This window comes from Rhipicephalus microplus, chromosome 3 (assembly GCF_043290135.1).
Source record: "Rhipicephalus microplus isolate Deutch F79 chromosome 3, USDA_Rmic, whole genome shotgun sequence".
Taxonomy (NCBI): Eukaryota; Metazoa; Arthropoda; class Arachnida; order Ixodida; family Ixodidae; genus Rhipicephalus; species Rhipicephalus microplus.
Genome location: NC_134702.1, coordinates 121310635 through 121332119, shown reverse-complemented (window position 1 = coordinate 121332119; position 21485 = coordinate 121310635). Strand labels below are relative to the sequence as shown.

The following is a 21485-nucleotide window of genomic DNA, read 5'->3' as shown; positions in this document are numbered from 1 at the left end:
ATAAACTGGAAAAGTCATTGAGGTCATGAAAATGAGTAAGCTCTAATGGCTGGAGAATTTCTCAAAATCAGTCTTTGTGTGGACCACCGACATGGCTGCGGGCGAAGTGAATGCTATTGCAAGGGTTTTAACCAACATACTTTCCCATTTCTTTCTTCAGACGTAACAAAGCCAAGGAAGAGCTTCCTGCTACATTACTCCGGTACAAAATTTGCCCTGCCAACTGCGGTATACTACAGGCTTTGTTATTTATATATATATACCACAATTGTACCAGCCTTTATAGATATTGTCGACTCCAAATTGAAACCATAGATGCCATGCATCTAGGGAAACCATAGAGCTATGCAGAATACCTTGAGTTTGCATAAACGTTTCTTTTTGGGACTGATATAAAGAATAACTGTGATGAAAACAACGTTGATACATGCGTGAATAGTTTCGCTAATACATTGCTATTGGCTCTAGACTGATGGCTTGGTGACGTGATATGCTCACGTTTAGAAAAATTTGTGCATTGTTTTCACAGCATCATTGCTCCATCGAACGATTTGTTACAGCCTATAAAGTGTTTTTGCTAGCGCACTTTTTGCCAGCGTTGTTTGAACCTCAGTTTGAGCAGGTTTATTGGATTTTATTGGAGTTGATCGTACATAGTGTCCTGCCATCACCGGCATCTGTAATGCTATCGCGTGAACTAATAAATTGAAAAAGGAAAAAAAATTCAACGCCAGCCTCTCTTAGTGACGTTGATCCTCAAATAACTACGAGCCCTTTAAACGCCAGCAAGGTTCCATGCCTACGGCCCCATTTTTCTAGACGAAGCAATCATGTCATTGTGACTGATAGATGCCACCAGCTGTGGCTGTTATTCCTTCCTTCGAAAGACCACCTACCTAGTCACTTGATAGAAGCCAGTCTGCACTCTCTCCCGCCTCTCCGGTTACAGTGAAGGTGAGCAAACGTGACAATTTAGGAAGCAATAATAGCCGTAATCTTAAGATAGGGACCATCCGCGTCCTTCGAGGCCGGGGACTTCCAACACGCAGGATGTACAAATAAATGTTATTTCTCTGTGTTTTTACGAAGCAAGTAAAATCGTAACACAGGCAATCTTACGCATTTTAAGCTAGTTCGCAAGAACCTGGACGGGTATGCACGATGAGTATCGGGACGTGTATGATCCACGAGAATACCCACATTTTTGTAGTGGGTATTCTCGTGATTCTCAAGGAGAGTGATGGGAAGCAGCGTGGCAGTTCGCGGTAGCCTTAGTTGCAGAACTAAATATTTGTAAGATGGTGAGGGCTGAGGCCCGAAGCCAGGAAAGGAAATACAGGCGAATGTCTCTAGAGAATCTTAGATGAAAAAGAGCAGAGAAGGAAGAAAACAATGAAACATGATAAGTGATTAGGAAAAGAAGCAGTAAGCAAAACGAGATAAAATTGCACGGCGAGACAACGCTAGAAGCATCGTAATCAGAGTTGAAAGGTGAGTGTCCTAGCTACTTGATTTTCAAGGAGTGTTAAGAAAACAGGTACCCACGGGAAGCATAGTATGGGGATGGTTTGGGCGAGTGTTCGAGCAATAAAGGTCTAAAGACAGAAAGAAAATATAGAGAAAAAAGAGCGACAGGGAGAATTAAACATATAAAATAAAAAATAGAAAAAAAAAACGGCTGCCGCATCTTTATTTTTGAAAGTGCGGAGCTCCCTAATGACTCAGGCTACCGTGTGCCATCGTAGTCTCGTATAGCTTCCTCCGATACTCGCATAACCAGTGTCGCAATCTTGTCTTCTGACGCAGCGACGACAACGAAGTCTGCAGACGCGCTAGTATATATATATATATATATATATATATATATATATATATATATATATATATATATATATATATATATATATATATATATATATATATAATCATTTTAGACCCACGATTACCTCTGTCTCAAATCGCATCTGATAGCCTGCATCGCTCCGTGCTCAGATATACTCCTTTTTGATTTTCGGCTCCTTTTTTACAATTTTTAGCCCAAAAATACGTTTTCTTTGAAAAACCATTAGCCTTTTAGTTAAGACCCTGCCGCCCGGTTCTTGGCCGATCCCCATTTGTGGTTGTGCGCCAGAGTGTTAAGAATCATCATCATCATCATCAGCTGGTCCTACATTGTGCAGGGCTGACATGCTGACGCAGCGATTTCATCATGTATAACTGCCACGCGTAGCGAGGTTCGTAAGAGAGAGTTGTGACCATGGAAGGCCGACGTCAGCATGAAGAGAGAAAAGAAAAGAGGACATGAGGTAAAAAAAGAGGAGGTTTACAACGTGCTGTCTTTTTGTGTCGCCACTGCGCGTCCCGCATGAAAAATAACTGTATAACATAGTCATAGAAAGGAGGAAAAAGATGACAAATCACAGTATAATGTATGCTGTTATGCAAGCAAAACGATGTGAAGTATAGCGGCGAAAAGCAAGAGGGCATGAAATGGAAGTGAGGACGACGGAAAGAAGCAAGACAGAGGGTAAAGCATTATGCAGTCATGTTCGGCTCCACGCAAGCGAAATGGGGGATGGCTGAGGTTTCAAACTGCGCTCGGGTCGAATCTCCAAAGATATTCTTCCTGAATGGCCAGCACCGCGATGACTAATTTTGTTGTCTATAGGTTGATTATGACGCCAAATTACGTTCATTAAGCTCGTTATGGAGAATGCAGCAATCTTACTCCATTCTTCTGATCTTGACAAGGCAGTGGGCTCGACTAGAGGGAATTGGTCTCTCCAAGGTCTTGTGAGCAATATCCAGCACTACACTCTGGAGGACAGCAAGGGGCATTTTTGCAAATGCAATATTGCTTCTCAGCTGAAATCTTGGCTGAAAATTTAAGAGCACATCTGTCTAAGATTTTTGTTGTGGCTAGTATTGACAACAGCAATCATCTTCACCACGAAGTGGTAGGGAATCGCTTCGTTCTCTCCACCTTCACATTTGTTGTATTCGAAACTGAACAAATCGGTGCACTAGTTGCGGAACCGAAGCATGAGGTCATGCTTCGCTTCCGCAACTAGTGCACCGATTTGTCCAGCTTCGAATACAAGAAATGTGATGAATGAGTCTGTTGCGTGACTAAAGATCATGCATAGTTCTGCAACTACAAGAAGGAAAACTACAATGGTACAAAGAGGACGAGGACCGAATAAAGACATGAAGTGACATAGAAATGGCAACCCGCGTCATGGCATTCTCGGGTGTCAGCACGCGTCTTCGTTGTCTTCGCCTTCCTTAAGCCATACGCGTTTTTACTGAAGCAATGATCAATATAAATCAGTAGGAAGCCCTGTCCGAAACCACGGAACGAAGTCATGTGAATAAAAGAAATGTAAGATTGCATCGAACTAGTTCCTTGACCGTTATTGAGTGACATTACGTAACGTTTAGCCACATGACTAATATCACAAAATATACCGTCACAGCTAGTCGCATAACTATAACCATGCAGCGTCAGGTTATATTTATGGTATAAAATGGTCATTAAAGGTAACTAACTGGATTCCCAGAGAATGCAAGTGGGTTAGTGGGAGACAGAAGGTTAGGTGTGCAGATGAGATTAAGAAGTTTGCGGGTATATATTGGCAGCAGCAAGCGCAGGACCGGGTTAACTGGCGGAACATGGGAGAGGCCCATGTCCTGCAGTGGACGTAGTCAGGCTGATGATGATGATGATGATAATGAAGGTGTGGTTGATGACGAAATGTCTATTCACAAAACTAAAAATTACATAACGTTTGTGACAATCAGTCACGTGCCTCAAATCAAAGTAATGCGTAAAAACCTAAATCGTGTGAAATCGCGTAACTGTAGGGACGTGTCTAGAATCACGCCACATAACACTATAGCTTGTCACGAGACATGTCCTTTCCCAAAACAACGTAAATTATATCATTAAATATCTAGTCACGTACCTGAAATTGCGTAAAATGAAGTAACAAGTGACGTGACTAAAATAACTTCACGTAACAGCTAGTCACATTACGCCTCGCTGCCAAAAAAACGTAACAGCAACTCACTTGACTTAAATCAAGCGACAGCAGGATGAAACCAGACACGCGACTAAAGAGCAATATCACGTTATTGGTTCCAGCACTGGCGGCAACCGGTCACGTAGTACCTGTGCATTGTGAATAATCAACGAAAACTAGAGAACTACAGCCAAATAGCTAAGTCTTGGGTAGCAATACTCAGGATTTATAATAAAAAACCTCCAAGTGGCTGAAAAACTTAGCTTGGTCGAACTCCAGCTCTACTGTTGCTTCCAGCCTGTCGCCATTGGATCAAGCTTTCTACATGTTTTGAAGTTTCCTGCTCGAAAGAACACTAAAGAACAAAACTTTTTTTTGTGCAATAGAATAGTATAAGGTCACAGTTCCGAAAACACCACTATTTCCGTGACACGACTCTTATTAAGCAAGAAAATGTCCGAAAGGTAATGCAGATGGTGAGGGCACCTTGAGATTCCAGCACAAAACACCATGACGCAACAAATTTTAAAGTTGTCTACAGTGTCCTACGTAACTTCTAATCAATAAAAATGAAGTGAGAGCCATAGATTCAGCATACGAAGTTCCCAAACATTTCATCGTGGCAATACGAAGAAAATATTAAAAATTTGTCTTGAAAAGTCTTGCGTTCAGCGCGCAGATACTGGCGAAAAGTTCAAGAAATGATGCTCCCACCTTGTTTTTATCCGCTAATATGGGCTAATGATAGTGAAACATATGACATTACAGTTCTCAGATTGCAGCTTCCCATTCTAAATTATGCCATTGTTCCACTTTAGTGCTTCTTTAGATGTTACAGCCAATCCATTTCAAAGCAAATTGGCACTCACTGCTCGCCTCTTGTAAATAAGCCATCGCAGTCGACGTAAACTATGGCATCTGCGATTAGCTCCGCTGGCAATGCATTGTCGGAGCTGATCGTGAAGGCCGCAGCGTTAGGTTTGTGAAGGATCGGCGGTGTATTTAAAAAAGTTCTTACCAATGAATATTTGCTAGACTTGATGTTCGCTAATGTGGTAATATATAACACTATCGAATTCGTGACCTACTTCCTGTAGAGGGTATTTGCCAGAAGGATGAAGATGATCGCGTTCGTCCTCTTATGGTGCACGTGCTAGCTTGTAAACGCATCAGTGTCGCTAATATGTTGGAAACTAGACATGCTGCTTCAACTGGGATTCAAGGATTACCCCGTTTTTCAGCGCAGACGGTCATCGCCTCTGTTTCTGGAGCGTCCAAAGGCACACCCCTCAAACCTGGTGATGTGCATAATGTGTTTTTACGTATTTTATGGCGTCAATATGGTCTTGAAACATTTACCACCAACAACACTATAATAATGGGCTTCGTAATACTTATGCCATTTGTGTGATTTCGTTGTGAGTAGCGTGCAGGGAATTCACACATTCTAGGGAATTTATACACACCATGCATAGCGTCACCCGTATTTCTGGCATAGGTAAACAGGCATGATACATAAATGAGGCAAGTGCGCATTCAATTTTTTCATATATTTGCTGCATACATAAACGAACGAAATGGGAGTCATTTCTTAGTATAATGTGATAACATTGAAAAAAAATGGTTTGCTGAATTATTCCTCAGGTATGTCATCGTCAACACCAGGTATGTCATCGTCAACACGCCAATATTTATGCTTCACCAAAACATGTCTGCCCATGTATTTAACATACTGTACTGAATAACAACTCAGTTATATGTTGGGGTACACAACAGATATGTCAGAAATTTAATGTTGAGTTGTCCTACTGATTTGTCATATCGGCTGAGTTATGCCAGATATCAGTTACAGTAACCATAGTAGTTACACAAGCACGAGTCGAGATAACTAAAAGTCAGCCATTCATATATTCATTGAACATTAAATGGTAATTTAGATTATTTAGGTGAATCTGAAAACAACCGAGATGTCAGACAGGGCCAAGTAGCACCAATCAATAACCCGGGAAATTATGAAAATGACCGTAGTAAAGCTACAGCATTTGAATTTGCTTCTTCGTTCTTATAATTTGGCTTAGATGCATACCCACAATATCCTACATCATACAAAACCTCAACCTACAATACAAGTGTGAATATAAAACTGCTACAGCTGTTGCTATTGCTTTGTGTGTGCATGATCTGGAGGCAATATGCTACTCACAGAAAAACACTAATGCTAAGAAAGCCGCCTGCCCTTTCGCCTGGCAGTAAAACAAAGAAGAAAAATATTTTGAACAATTTATTTTACCGAACGTTTTCTCGCACATGGTTACGTGAAAACAAGTACAATGTATATAGATAATACAAGGTCATCCCAAACAACACACAAAAGAATAAGCCATAGTGCATAGCCATACGGAATGAAATTTGTGTACCAACAACATCAATACATTAGGAATAAACTGAAGATCCAGATAAAGAAACAAGTAATACAGGTACTCACAAGCATTATTAGGTTTTATCAGTTATTAATCTCACACACGTGCGAAGTGTCAATTGTTAACTCAGAAAAACATGTGCAAGAAAGAGAAATTGTCACTTGACGTAAGCTGTTCGTCAAGATGGTACTAATAGTACAGTTCTACTTTTAGTGATGCCAACTGGATGCTATCATTTGACATACTTAGCAAAACTACGGAATTAGTATCTTGAAACATCAGTGCTTATGCTGATACCTGACCTGTGCAGCTCATTGTAGTAGTAGTTGGTTCTGTTGCCGGAGCTTGGGTCAGGAACTGTGTTCCTATGGCATTCACTTGGCCGTTTATGGAGCCTTCGCCACAACCCTTTGACGCCGGAAGACTTGTTTGCATGAGTGACATCAAGATATGACGATTTCGGTCAGTATTCTATATCTTCAAGCAAATGGGAGAAAAATGTTTCAACAATTAGGTGTTAAAACAGCTAAAATGCGCTTACTCATTCAAGCTTGTAAGGGAGTGTTTAAAACATTTGAGGTACCTTTTTTGTCGTTTTCTTGCCTTTGCAGCTCCAATTAGCTGGAACGTAATAGAGCGCATAATATATGTTTAAATACACATGCAGATTAAAACTCTCCGTACCCACCCACCCACCCACACCACCCACACACACTTTCACACCCACACACGCACACGCACGCGCATAAGCACACGCACACGCACGTGCACACACGCACACACACACACACACACAAACACACACACACACACTTATGCCCTCAAGCCACACCCGCCCCACACACACGAGCGAGCACACCTACGCACACACACATGCATGCACACGCAGACACACGCGCTCAAATGGATGTAAAGCTATACAATAATTTCGAAGTAGAGAAGAAATGAAAACTAAGTCATTCTACTTACCTTCGAAAAATCAATGTGGGACTTTTTCGATGTGCGTGAAGAAACAGCCGATAAAGAGCCTTTTTTTATATGGTAAAATCACGCTGCGGTTTATTATCAAGGTGTCCAATAACAAGCGGTTTGTCCATCTCGAAGCTACTCACTGGGAAAGAAATGAGAACTCTAGTCGGTATCATCACTGCTTGTTTATTATTACGTTAAAGTACAGAAGCATCACATATTCGCATAGGAATGCTCCGTATACTTGACATAAAAAATCTAATGGTGTCAAAAAAGGCTCAATATAAAAGTGATTATTAAAATAAGTCAGTGCGAATGTTTTTTGAAGAATATACATTACACGACATGACACTGCGCAAAACAGTGATTACCCACAACACACATAAAACCACTCTGAACAACACCCACTTGTCACAGACGTTAAATTGCGGAAACATAAGGTGACTTCGCTATGTGCGAACTGCAAACTAGTTCGTCGTACACTGGAAAGGCTGTCGAAACAAGCCAGTCGTGCAAACAATGCTATTGAAAGGTCATCGTGAATTGTCCTAACACACTCACGCAGGCCAGACGAGCAAGCGACCAATATTATTCCCATAAAAGTCAGTGTTTTACACAATAAATCTCAATTAACCAAGTCTACAGATAAGCACATCAAACTGGTACAGTGCCATTTTCGTTGCGAGCAAATCATTACGTCTATAATTTCTTGATGGAATTTACATAACCGCTCTTTCAGGCACACTAACTATGCTGCTGACAGATGCTTCCGTATTCATCTTGCTAGTTCATGCACACCCAAACTCTCTTCGTTTGGTTGCGGTCACATAAACATTCATGCTACACAACAAAGACAGAATTCAAAACAAGTGATAAAAATGTCGCAAAGACTGCCTCGGCTGTACCGTTAATGCATAAGCAGTATAAATGCTCGTCACTCACCTCTGGGAAGCGAGCGCAGAAATAATAGTCCGAGGCTTCAATAGCAAGCTTGTTAACGAGGGTCCCGGAGCCTCCAGAACCATCTAGAGACACAAACAAAGCTCGGGGAAAAGCACGCACGTTCACGAGCGAAGAAGAAGGCGCACGCTGCCTCTCAGCCTATGAAGCACTTGTCAACTCCATAACCACCGCAACGCTCTCCAGTGAAGGGAGTGTTGGTGCGAATGCACGGACGTGCTTTCTTAAGCTTGCAGGAAGGTCCGCTGCCAAGAGACGTGGATGTTCTGCGATCGTTATTTCGCGAATGCTAGCCCTGCGTTGAGCGTGCTTTCTTCCGTTGCACATTTCGAAATCAAGGAAACGATTAAACGGAAGGACCTCCTCCCCGACGCACCTAAGCTGTATAAACTGGTTTTTTATGCTATCTCGAACATGCGATGCAGATACGGCATCGCTTTGCCACTGTGAGTAGAACAACCATAAAAGCACGCCACTTGGTAACCGGAACGAATGGCTGGGCTCGATGGCATATGTCGGGTTCCACTTAAACAAAACCTAAAGATAAAAAGAGCTGCTGTTCCAGATTACCTTCGCAAGACCACTCTCATCCACATAACAGCTCCGTCTGTTCCGATTAAGGGCTGCTTTATGTGGAACCAATGTGGAACAAGATTAAGAGTGTAGAAGAGCAATCATACAGTAATTCTTGAGAGATACAAAAGAGCAATTTTATTCGGCAGAAAACCAAACATACTTTGTTGGCCGGATATTAGGTCTATATAGGTGTTATATTAGGCTTACTGCAACGCTACAAGCAGATATGTAGAGTCCTTACGGAATTTATTACTCAACTACGAAGTTGATAAACCAAACAGATTTTTCAGGTCTCATTCTGAGTGCCGCCGGGTGGCAGGGGATTCCAGCTAATATTTAGGAGAAATGAAAAAGGCCTCTGATCAAAACATGCTCGCCCGTCAATGACGACGTGTGCTAAAAGATGTGAATCTTCTCTCTACAAATGAGTTTATTCAATGAAGGAGTGAATTAGGAACATCCAGACTAGGAGCAAATTATTTAAGATCTTTGCCTTGCAAGCCCTTCATGTTTCATAATTTAGTTACCATTGCTAACGAGTTACTGACTTTTATTTCTGCTAGACATATTAGCCTCAATATTCCTCAGTGTTAACTACATTTCTCACCGAAAGCATATGTTTGGGCCCTGCGGAAGATATAGCCATAACTCGGAGGAAAATCAAAAGTTTCCTATAGCCATGGGCTCTGTTAAAATTGAAGGTTTCGAGAAAACTACCGCTTCTTGACAGTCGAATGCATCCTACTACTTAAACAATACAGGTGGGTCTTATAAACACAAGTATACACGGCGATATATAATGTTTGAAGTTCAATGGCTGGACTTTGTAAGTGTTCGTAATGCCGTGGGCACAGGGAACACTTAATCTGTCCTTGGGATTGGGCCTTGGTTTTACACGTTCAAACCTTCCAGGGAAAGCATATATGGTCACGCAAGAAAGCTTTAAGACTAAATTTGATTCGTTACTCCCCACGTTCATTTTCCCACGTTCGTTATTTTTCTCTTCATAAGTGCTTCGACTAAAGAGGAATATCAGACTCAAAAGATTGTAGTTTATTGCACATTTCACAATCATAGACCGAGATAAAGGGGCGACAGTCTCACTAGTGCACGATAAAAGGAAGGTAAACGGACGCATATTTTTCTGGGATTATCAAAAAAAAATGAATGCCGTCTTTTTCTGTACCGGAGTGACAAGAAGGATAACAAAGTTAAAGCGACGCCAGCGGCGAGTGTGCATGACGAACAGGACTTATTTGACTCGGACGGCTCTGCTGGTAGTTAAAAAAAACTAATCTCACTCATACCTAACAATTCTTGTCCAAAATACTCGTAGCATGGTCAATAAAGTTACGGAATCAGAATATCTGTAATGGCACATAGTCCCCGTGTTGTATCAGTGACATAAACATAATTGCGTGATAAAATACGCAGTGATTGCGTTGTTCCTCCAGGGTATAAACTTTTCAAATGAGACAAAGACGCGCTAGGTGGTGGCGCTGCTATCATTGTTAAAAGCTCCATACTAGCTGCCATCATTGAATGTTATGTTTGTGAAACTGAATGATGTAAGATTCCTTTCAATAATATAGTGTACACTAGTGGCTCAGTATACACACCTTCTGCATCTACGGCTCAGTTTCTAGATAGCGATCGCTAAGTGATTTTTTGAGTGACCTTGTTAACAGGAACACGAGGTTGTCAATGGCCGGAGACCTCAGCTAACCATGCATACACCAGCAAAGTAATATGCCTAGTGAGACTGAAACAATTAGTTCTGAAAAACATCCTGAAATTAATTTCTACCTTGGCCTAGAAGAAATTGTGCGTGAGTCATCTAGGGATACAGGTTGGTCGAAGTCAATAATATACCTCGTATTCTTGTCGCAAAATATAACAGACTACGTTCTACAGACACTTCAGATGGCGTATCTAAGTACTAACTGTTTTTCCTGGTCATAAAGGCAAGTACATGCAGTTTAAAGAAACCGTTCCTTCCGGTAAAAGTAAAATGCTCTAAAAAGGCCGATGACACTTTCATCTTAGAGTTTTTAGAACAGCAGTTTTATGACTTCGAGCGAGCATCTGGCTTCAAATCAGTAGCACAATTGTGGCAGAGATTTAGAAGCAACGTCGTGACTTGCGTTGAGCGGTATGTTCCTATACTCGCTTTAGGAAAACGCCTAAACGAAATCTTTGGATAACGCGCAGATATATTCATACGAAACAGTAAATTAAAAGACTAAGAAAAAGGAAAGATAGAGCGATGGTAGTGGCAGCTGTAAAGGTCAACTTGAAACAAGCCTTGAGGAATTCAGAAAAGAAGTTTTTGGTCAAACGCTTAACTTCCTTAGAAGTTTGCCATGCAAATTCTGGTGTTACTTCAGTGAAAGAAAGGAAGTAATTGAGCCATTGATCATCAGGGGCGTAATCTCACAAAAGTTGAAGACTTGGGCGATATACTTTTAATCATTTCTTTCAGTCGGTTTTCAAAATAGCCTAGGAAGATAAGATTGAGGCAATTGTCAGTACCAACGTAACAACCGCAATGGAGCCCTTTATTATCAACCATGAAGGTGTGTTTCAGGTACTGCTTGAGCTAGACGCGAAGAAAGAAAGTGGTAACTACCAACAGAGTTTCTAAAAAGATACGCCGTATGAGTTTCGTTTCATTCAGAAACATTATTTGTAAAATCGGTTAAGACGCGATCACTCCCACAGGACTGGCGCAATGCAATTGTCATACCGAGTTTTCGATATGGTAACTACGCATTAGTAAACAATTACCGACACGTTGCCTTGACGTCGGTTTGCTGTAGAGCTCTAGGACATGTAGTGGCACAACACATGCTTATTTTTCTTGAATCTACCAGGTTACTTTGTTCTGACCAACACGAGTTTCGGTATGGTCTTTCAACGGTCGCACAGTTAGCGGAAACGCTCCACAGGTTCCATAGGAACGTGAATGCCCACATGCAGACTGATGTAATTTTTGTGGATTTCAGGAAAGCTGTCGATAAGGTTTCCCACCGTAAGTTACTTTTTTAAGCTTGAGAGATAAGGTATAAGCGAAGGAGTTTTAAAATATATAGAAACTTATTTATGAATGCGTCAACAGTCTGTAAGAATTGGAAACTATACTTCAAGAACACTACGCGCGCACTCAGGCATACTGATCAAGGGTCTATTGTAGAACTAATTTATTTCTGACATCTGTTAATGATATATGTTCAATAGTAAAGGCGCCTACTAAAATGAAACTGTTTGTAGATGACTGCTTGATTTATTCCCAAGAGACTTGTCATAGTGAGCATATTATTCTGAACAGGTACTTGCAGACGATATATGAGTGGTGTGAAAAATTAGACATGGAAATAAACAACGGCAAGACATTCCTGCATAATCCGTCATGTGGGCGGGATCTGTTATTGATGTATGACATCGGAAATCAAACTTTAAATAATGCTGCTTGTTTCAAATATGTAGTTACTATTATGCACACTTTACAGCGGCACTCACATATACATAACATCTGCTCTGAGGTGAAAAAAAAACTTCATTTCCTCAAGAAAAATCTCGAACATGCCACATCGGACGTAAAACTGACTGCTAACAAAGCATTCATAAGACCCGTGTGAGAGCACGCTAGGTCTGGTCACCTCACCAGAAGGTTCTGAAGACTAAAATCGAAAGAACAGAAAACTTAGCAGTTCATTTTATATGGGGTAAATACCGACGCACACACTTCGTCACGGCCTTGTAAGAGTCCTGTGAGCTTGAGTATTTGGAATATTGTAGACGCAAAAAAAACACACCCTGATTTATTATTTAGAATACAAGCGGGCAATCGAAAATGAACGAGGATATATATCTTCAGCCACAAGGAAGAAGATAAGATCGTCCTAATAATAGCAGGGCTATTCAACGCTATTTCACACGCATTAATGCTTTCCTCCACTCTTTTTTTAGACGTAATAGATATGTTGAATAGCTCACCTGATCTCGTTGTTCCACAAACGACATCTGTCAACTTCGAAGATGCGTTAGCTTTCTCTGCAGTGATAATTGCTAACTTCTGATGCCAGCATTTCTTCCTCGATTTCTATTCGGCATAGTCACTGCAGTTTGTTTCTTCCTTTCCTTAGGCTGATTATTCATCTGTTATTCGTATGTGGTAATAAATACTGCTTTATTGCGTGAATACTATGTATTATGTGACAGCATTCCTGTAATGACCACAAGCACAGAATCGATAGTATCAAATAAATTGATGAAAATAAAGAAATAAATATTGTGACTAGAAGGCGCACCGTTTTTTTGTTAGGTGCGCTCAAAGCTCGAAAATTGCTAAACTGATGGAAAGCTGTGTCTTTTTTTGGTGGCTGATAACGATACAAATGTTTGAGTCAAACAAGCTTCTTTTTCCCAAACATAACTTCATAACTTGATGCCTCTGATGCACAAGCATGCTCGAAGTTTTGTCGAAATCTGGAATCGGGAGTGGTTATTGAAAGCTCGTCTTCATTTTTAATTTGATACGCCTACGAGGGACAGGTGCAGACCTAGAAATCAAGACCCGCATGCAACGTAAAGCATGATTAACGTGACATGGCATTCGAACTCAGGGCCACTTGCAAAATGAACACGTAGAAAATTGGTATGACGAGCGATTCTTGTCTGACGAACAGAAGAAACAGGTGCTAACATCACATTAATGACATCCATGTCCTGTAATGCAGGGCTTCCGTGCCATGCTGCTGGTGTGCTCAAGGTAATCTCATTACATTCATATACACGAAAATTGGTATTACACGCTGTGACTGTATGGCAAACATACCTGACAGATGGTAACAGGAAAAGAGTGACATGGCTGCCACGTACAGATTTTCAACGTGTCATGTTCACGGGGGGCTCCGGCAATTTCGCAAGCTTCGCTTTCACCGCTACTGTTGCGTGACATGACCGTTAGACTACTATAACTAACAGTTAATAAAGACATTCACAAAATTCACGTCAAGTGTGCCAATATCTACACAACACTCATGTCATGCATCCGTTGGCCTGTCACTAGCTTGATATACCCACACAATCACGCTGCGCGGCGTGACAGCTTCACACACTAAAACAATGGCATATCATAACTAGAGTACAGATTACAGGCAAATGGCTATTTTGTTTCTTACGTTCGTATCGTGCCATTTTTAAATATGATCATGAATTAAAGGTTAAGAAGCGTTTTAGTTTCTATAAATGCCTATTTTTGACGTTTGTGCTTGAATTCCTGTGAGCAGTAGCCTATAAGCACCTAATTACAAAATCAATGCCTTATTATAAACACTATTTAACCTCAAAATTTGCTTTCTAGTATAGTTGGAGACCGGTACTCAATACGCAAATACGAGCATGACGATAGTTATAGCGCGAGAACAAAACGACGACACAGGTACAAGAAGAACACGAGCGCTGTGTCGTCGTTTTGTTCTCGCGCTATAACTATCATCATGCCATACCAACCAGCCCAAGCTTCCACACTGCAAATATGAGCTTTCTGAACTCCAGAGGTGCGACCTATATTTCATCTCAGAAGTTTGTTTCAAAACTGCCAAGGCCACAGAGTCGCTCAGTCAACACGAAGGCCCACTAGCTTTTACGCATGACTTCATCCGCGTTGCGTCGTCTGCTCGTCCTCTCCGTGGCATCTGTTCGCAAGCGTACGAAACACGTGCTTATGTACAGCGCCAGCACGATGGAGAACGAATGCGAATCCAGGGAGTGTCAGGAGAAGGTAGGGGCGGGGTGAAAACAATGTATCACCACCATATCCACAATGTGAATGATCTTAGAGGAGCTTGCTCGGAGGTGCACGGGACCTTTCTGGGCGAGACCATGGCTTGCTAACGATACGGCGCATGTGTCTACGTCTAAGGCAGCGTTGTCCGGCTTTGCGTGGCCTGCACTGCTCAGTGTTGGCCACGTCAATCAGTGAGTCAAACACCTGATCCTTTGTGCCATACTGGCCGCTGCCGGGAGTAAAATGTCTAATGCTCATAGACGGCAGACATGAAGCTGTCAGGCGTTCTTCAGTGGGGTTGAGAGCAGGGGGTGTGGGGGACTTAGAAGGATATCGATACCCGTGCGTAACACTCATCGTAGGACCTTGCCAAATGCTGCCGTGCTTACGAAGTGACTAGAACTAAGTTGACGTAGTCGCGGGGAGGCAAGTGCACGGGCTATCGAAAATCGACGGATGTATGGATGGACTGATGTACCCGGCTGTGCCCTTTAGATCGGGCGGTGGCACACGCCACCTAGCCATAAAGTTAAGTACTATCACAATGTGTTTAAGGAATAAATTTCACTCGCGCATCGATAGTAGCCACCAATCAGTTAGCCTCCTCGTGGTTATTTCTTCCCGTTTAAAGTCTATTTTCCCTCACTCTCCCTGAACCCCAATGCTTTGAAAAATTTGGCGCCGTGGCATTCGACTATAGAGTGGAGCCCTTTACCGAACTATATTAAATGTTTAGCAATTTACTCCTCCTTTCCACACGCACTACGCAGAGAACTACCCCAAGAATTATCGTAGATCTTTTCCCTTTTAATTTCCTGCTGAAAATTTTGGTAGGTCTCTAGTGACAATTACGTGAGCATTTGCATCTTCCATATATCTGTCCTTCTCTGCTTCCTTCACCTTCTACTTAACTGACGTTTCCTTTTGGCTTAGTATTCTGCTGTTGCCCAAATATTTGCTTGACAATTTTCTAGTTCCTTTCCTCAATTTAACATCGACATTTTTCATGTACAAGTAATTGAAAATTTTCTTAGCCCGACGATCTTCTCCCATTTTTCTGAATCGCTCCTCAAATTCTATCTTGCTGCTATCTTCCCTTCACTCAAACTATTTCCATCCCGATTCACCTTGTACCCCCTGATTTGGGGTATTCCCGTGGGCTCCCAAAGCAAGTATACCTAGGCCACCTTCTTTAATTTCCAATCCTGCTTGAACTTCTGATTTTATGCACAAGAACGCATTGTCGAATGTCAAACGCGGGACGAGAACACTTTTCGAAATCCCTCTCACAACGTCATATCTGTTGTAGCTTCACAGTGCCCTATTTTTCATTACAGCTTCATTCCTGGTGCCCTTAGTCATTACGTATCTTTCGTGCTCTTTTAGATACTCAGCCCCGTTATTTATCCATACGCCCAAGTATTTGTATTTGTCCACTATTTATAACGTAACTTCTGTATCTTATGCTCACTGCCTTCGTTATCATTAAAAAAGTATGATTGCCGATTTTTCCCTTCTGAACTTTTAATGTAACCTATCTCTCTCATTACCACAGATGTCTATCAATACCTGCAGATCTTCCTTGCTGTCGGCTATTATTAATACAACATCTGCATACATCAATGACTGTTTGATGTGTTTTCCTTGGCAAAAGGGAGGCTGAATCTCAGTTGACTCCGCTCTGATTTGGCCTATAGTCCCTGGAGATACAGTAAAAATAACAAAGGTGACAAGGGACATCCCTGTCAAAGCCCACCTTGTATATGTATAGGTTCAGATACCTGTTCTTCCCATTTGATAAATACCGTGTTACTTTTATAGATATTCTTTAGAAGATTAGTTGTTCCATCTTTCACATCAAGCTTGTCTAGTATTCTCCACAAGTCTTCTTGAATCACACTATCGTAAGCTTCCTTGATATCTAGAAATACCAGCCACAGGGGCCTGTGTTGTTTTTCCGCTATTTCAATACACTGCATCAATCAATACAGATTTTCCTCCAACCTCCTTCGTTTACGGAACCCATTTCGTAGTTCTCCCAGCACCTCCTCATTCTCCACCCATGCCTGTAGTCTTACCTTTACTATCTGCATCACCAGCCTGTAAACTACTGATGTCACTGTTATAGGACGGTAATTGTGGGTGGCGCCTTGGGTTGGCGGCACGTCATCTAGTGAGCGTTGTTGGAAGCACCAGAGAGGACACTGCGAGTGGCAATCTTAGGGGTGTTCACTGGCTTTGCTGGTGTACATGCCAGCCGTCACCGGTGGACAAGGCGCAGGTGCGAGCATACAATCGCTTGCCATGCAAGCTCCTAAGGAATCAGATGTCCACGTGATGTTTCTCTTTTACATTGACTTCTTGAAAGGTCTTCACTAGGTTACATGAGAAATTTTAAATAGACACTGGAACTTGTTGCAAGCCACGGCTTTGTACCACAACAATCCTTTAATTGGTTCGTTACGAGCCACAAAAGGGTGATGCAAGGAAGTGAGCTTCAAACCATTGCTACTCACCCGGTTACTTCGCAAGCCAAAGTTCTTCCCTGCCCTCTTCAGTATCGGAGCAACACGGTGGCGGAACAGCATACGACGCAAGCGTACACTCTAAAAAAAGAGCGAGTAAGAAGGGTGTCTTTTTGTCCCACAACAATAATCGTCATCCATATTGCGTTCCATCCTTGCGCTGTCGCCCCGCATCTGGTACATTCCGGTCTTGATCGACATGTCCATTATCAGCGTTACATTGCATTCTCGATAGGAAAGTGGCCAGCGCCGAGTTTTCAAGAAAGGAAGCGCACACAAGCCTGATGACGATTACTGTTGTGGGACAAAAAGACACCCTTCTTTTTACTCGATATTTTTTTAAAGTGTATGAACACATCATGCACCGCAAAATCACATTCGCATGATATACTGAAGTCGTATGAACTTTGTGTGTATTGTACTGTCTGTTTCTCTTGGCTAGATGCATCTATGCGCACACTTTAGGAGAGGTTGCCATGGATCCCGTACATGAACAACGACACACGAGTCGCACCGCTGGAATTGCTCTGAGGGACGATGCACCAAAAATAGGGCAAGCATTGTCAGGAATGGTACTGGCACAATTTGAGAACGGCCATAACACCAACGCAGACGAAATGAAGGCACCGAAGTTTCAAATCTCGCTCGATAGAAAGTTAAAAAAGAAAGGATGCGCACAGTAGCGCATATGTATGAGTCTATACAGGGTGTGTGACATAACTTGAGCCAAGAATTTGAAAATAAAGACACTTCAGTGGCGAGTTGAACCAAACGCGTACTACTTGCACTAGTCTTTAGATACTCAGGCTATTTTTTTATTTCTCCCCATATTAATTATTATTAATGTTTATTACCTACTTTTTCAATTTTGGGCTGCAAACCCAAATTATGAACATTGAGATGTTGAGCACTTTCAGAAATCACAGACTGAATTGTTTCCTGTACGATACGTTTAGCGCTGTTTTTTTTTCTGTGTTGTAAAGAACGCCTATAGCAGCACTATAGCAGTGCGCTCGCGGTCCGTCACACGGCTTCTTTGCACATTTCGCGGGTTTTCTTTTCAACATAGGAAAAATAAAAGCGCAAGAAGTATCGCGCAGGAAACAATTTAGTCATTGATTTCTGAAAGTGCTCTACATCTCAGTGTTTATATTTTTGTTTGTGTAGCCTTTAAATAATAGTATAGGTAATCAGGAATTAATATTTACTTATTATGGTGAGAAATAGCCTGAGTACTTACAGGCTAGTGTGAGTAGCATGCGTTTGGTTCAATTCGGCTCCTAAGTGCCTTTCACTTCCAAATTCTTGGCTCAAGTTGTATGGGACCCCTGTATATCTTTAAGCTCATTCGCACGATTTTCCTATTATTCTTTGCTTTTTGACCTCCTTGTGCTCAGATTTGGCAACTGTGTCAAAAAGCATTACTTGTTGTTCTAGGCTTTTTCTAGCGCAGAGTTGGGATGTCAAGCTTATGGCTGCTTTTGTGAATATGTATATTTCAGGTAATAACTTTCTTTCGATTGTACATGCAATTTTATTTTCAATTGTGATTTTCTATTTAGCCCTACCGCTGTTACGGCATGCGCGATCAGGACTTCTTGAGGAGGCAAACCACCTCCTTTCGTCATGACCACGGGCGATGCAATTGTATCGTCAAAAAATGAAATAAATGAAATTTCGGTTGTATGCTGTAATATTTCTACCAACTCCAATTCTTCTGTTCAACCGAACACACAAAATACACACGTGACCTCGAATGATTATCGCAGTGTCACGTACTACATTCACGTACACAGGACGATTCCTTGTACGATCACCTCCTCTATGTTGGTGCGTGGCCCCGTGAGGTGAAGAGCAAGCGACGCTTAGTCTGCTATTTAACGTCTTTCCGGGTCGCTTAGCGTTTTAGGTCTTGGCTCACGAGATCGGGAGCCTCCAGTTCATGCATTTATTTTGCCTGCTCAAAATTCTCAAACCTCGTGAGGGGCTCTTTAGGTGTTCATAAAAAGCATAGAAATTGACCTTGTGCAATTTTACCCGTTAAATTGGAGGCAAAAAGACGCTTATGACCTATTAGCGCTCTGGATATTTAGTTCTTCTTTGGCCCATCCCAGCGATTCTGAAAAGAAAGGGAGCCAGAAGCGTGTTTTCTAACGGTGGACACTTCAGCAACCAGGCTGTACAATAAATGGAGAGACCGTGTTCCGTAAACCTCGCGGGAAAAAATTTCAAGACTATGCTAAAGCATTGGTGATTTTGCGCCAACCTAACCTAAATAATTTGTTCTTGCTGTTCTGCGGTAAACACCGGTCTAACACGTATTTCTCGAAACATTCGAACTTTTGTGAAAATTTAATTGGCCTATATTGAAGAATTTGGAGGCCTAAAGCTGTGTTTCGCCTTCATATTTTAGGCACTTCAAACACGATTTTCAGTGCCTATAGGTCCGGCCTCTATTAATAACGAGGAAATCTTGACATGCATGTAATCTACAAGATTTACTTGACACCGTTTTGTTGCACTTCCCCCATTTCATTCAGGATACATACCAACCTTGAAATGGCATGACATGAGTCAGTGACAAACATAAGCGATAGGTTATGCACTGCATGTACCAGAATATACGTTTCATTAACATGCTTTATACCATATTGTACACGAATACGTGTCTTACAAACATTCGACATGTAGTGAACTGCATGTAGGAACAATAATGACTTCATTTGCCTTAAAGAGAGATAAATCGTTGCTTCCAAAACTTTGCTGGCTGCTTCGTATTACCTCGATTTCCACGGTGCATGATATCTGCGGAGTTTGTGTGATTCTGAGGTGCTTCAGAAGGTGTGAAGGTTCTGAATAAGAGGAGGGGCTCAGACGTCGTGCTGGAGACCGCATGTGGGCCACGGGGTGCTGGTTGTGCACCACTCCTAATAATGGCTACGCTGTACTTGGCTCTGGCTGCATGATGCCATACACGGATTTGCTATGCTTGAACAACTACCTAGCTTTTTTTCGTCCTCCTCACTTTTCCTTTGCCACCCACTTGGTAGTGAACCTCCGAAAGGAAAGGTGCATTGAGAATAAAAAAGTGCTCTGAGAGACGTTGATGTGATTGTTGCCATGTCCACGTTTCACACATACGCCATATTTAGCGAGGCATACTTATCTCCTTGCTCAATTCACAGAGGATCTAGGTTTATTGGCTAGCAGTTCGATTTCCTCTAAATGCTGTTATATTTCACACAGTATCATAACCTGCTGTTTTTGTTCTCGCTAAAAAACAGGGTTCAAAGGAAGAAGCGTTCCACAAGTGCCGATTGACCCCGAGGAAGGCCGCGAGCACAATTCAGTAAACCTGGCCTATATCTTCTTTATTGTTGTGGAACTGGCACTCTATTTTAGCATCATACTCTTCATAATTACCTTCGCTAAACAGTCACAAGAGAATGACTTCACAACGGTGAGTGCCCCAAGAACATTGTTCAAAAATTATTTGTCTTTTTCCTGAACAATCTGCAAAAGTTATAGGGCGTTTTAGCGTGCACACACTAGGCGTATTTCTACACATACAAGGGCATGTTCAATCAAACAACCATTCTCCCAATTTCCGTTTCATTACACAATCACTTGTACTTTATACCGAAGACAAAACGACCTGTCACCATATTGTTCATCGGAGTGTCTCCAAAACTGAAAGTTATAGCAAGTATTAACAGCACTGAAATCAGTAGTCGGACGGAAACACCCTCTGGCCTGGAACAGCAGACATGAAGGCATTAGAACAATACGCCAACAAAAATAACACCAAATAACTGTTGGATGTTTGGCCCCAAGTATGGCAGCCTTGTTCAAAATATTTGTGAGGAAGGCTCCTATAAAAGTTATAGCAAGTATTAACAGCACGGAAATTGGTAGTTGTACGGCAAAACCCTGTGGCCTGGGACAGCAGACATGAAGGCATTAGAACAATACGACAACAAAAATAACACCCAATAACTGTTGGATGTTTGGCTCCAAGTACGGCAGTCGTGTTCAAAATATTTTTGAGGAAGGCTCCTATATGCGGATGCCGAAACATCGAGGTTTTACTGGCTTTTATTGTGGTCAGCATCTTATTTGAATTGCATTTATTCAAAACACTCTACTCTACTAAAGTCCCATTCTCAACAGAATCTGTTCAGAAACCTAACGTCAAATTTAAGCAAGGGTCGATTGTTGGCCT

The 21485-nt window shown here is 41.8% G+C and overlaps 1 protein-coding gene across 1 annotated transcript in view; it reads right to left on the bottom strand.

Annotated features, from left to right (window-relative positions):
* Positions 1–2724: 2724 nt before the first annotated feature.
* LOC142802933 (uncharacterized) overlaps positions 2725–21485 on the bottom strand; it is a 67326-nt gene continuing 48565 nt past the window's right edge. The window contains exons 3-4 of the mRNA XM_075888016.1: positions 8354–8436; positions 2725–2817 (exon numbers count right to left, since the gene is read on the bottom strand). Of these exons, the coding sequence (XP_075744131.1) occupies positions 2725–2817; positions 8354–8436 (176 nt within the window). The remainder of the gene's footprint in view (positions 2818–8353; positions 8437–21485) is intronic.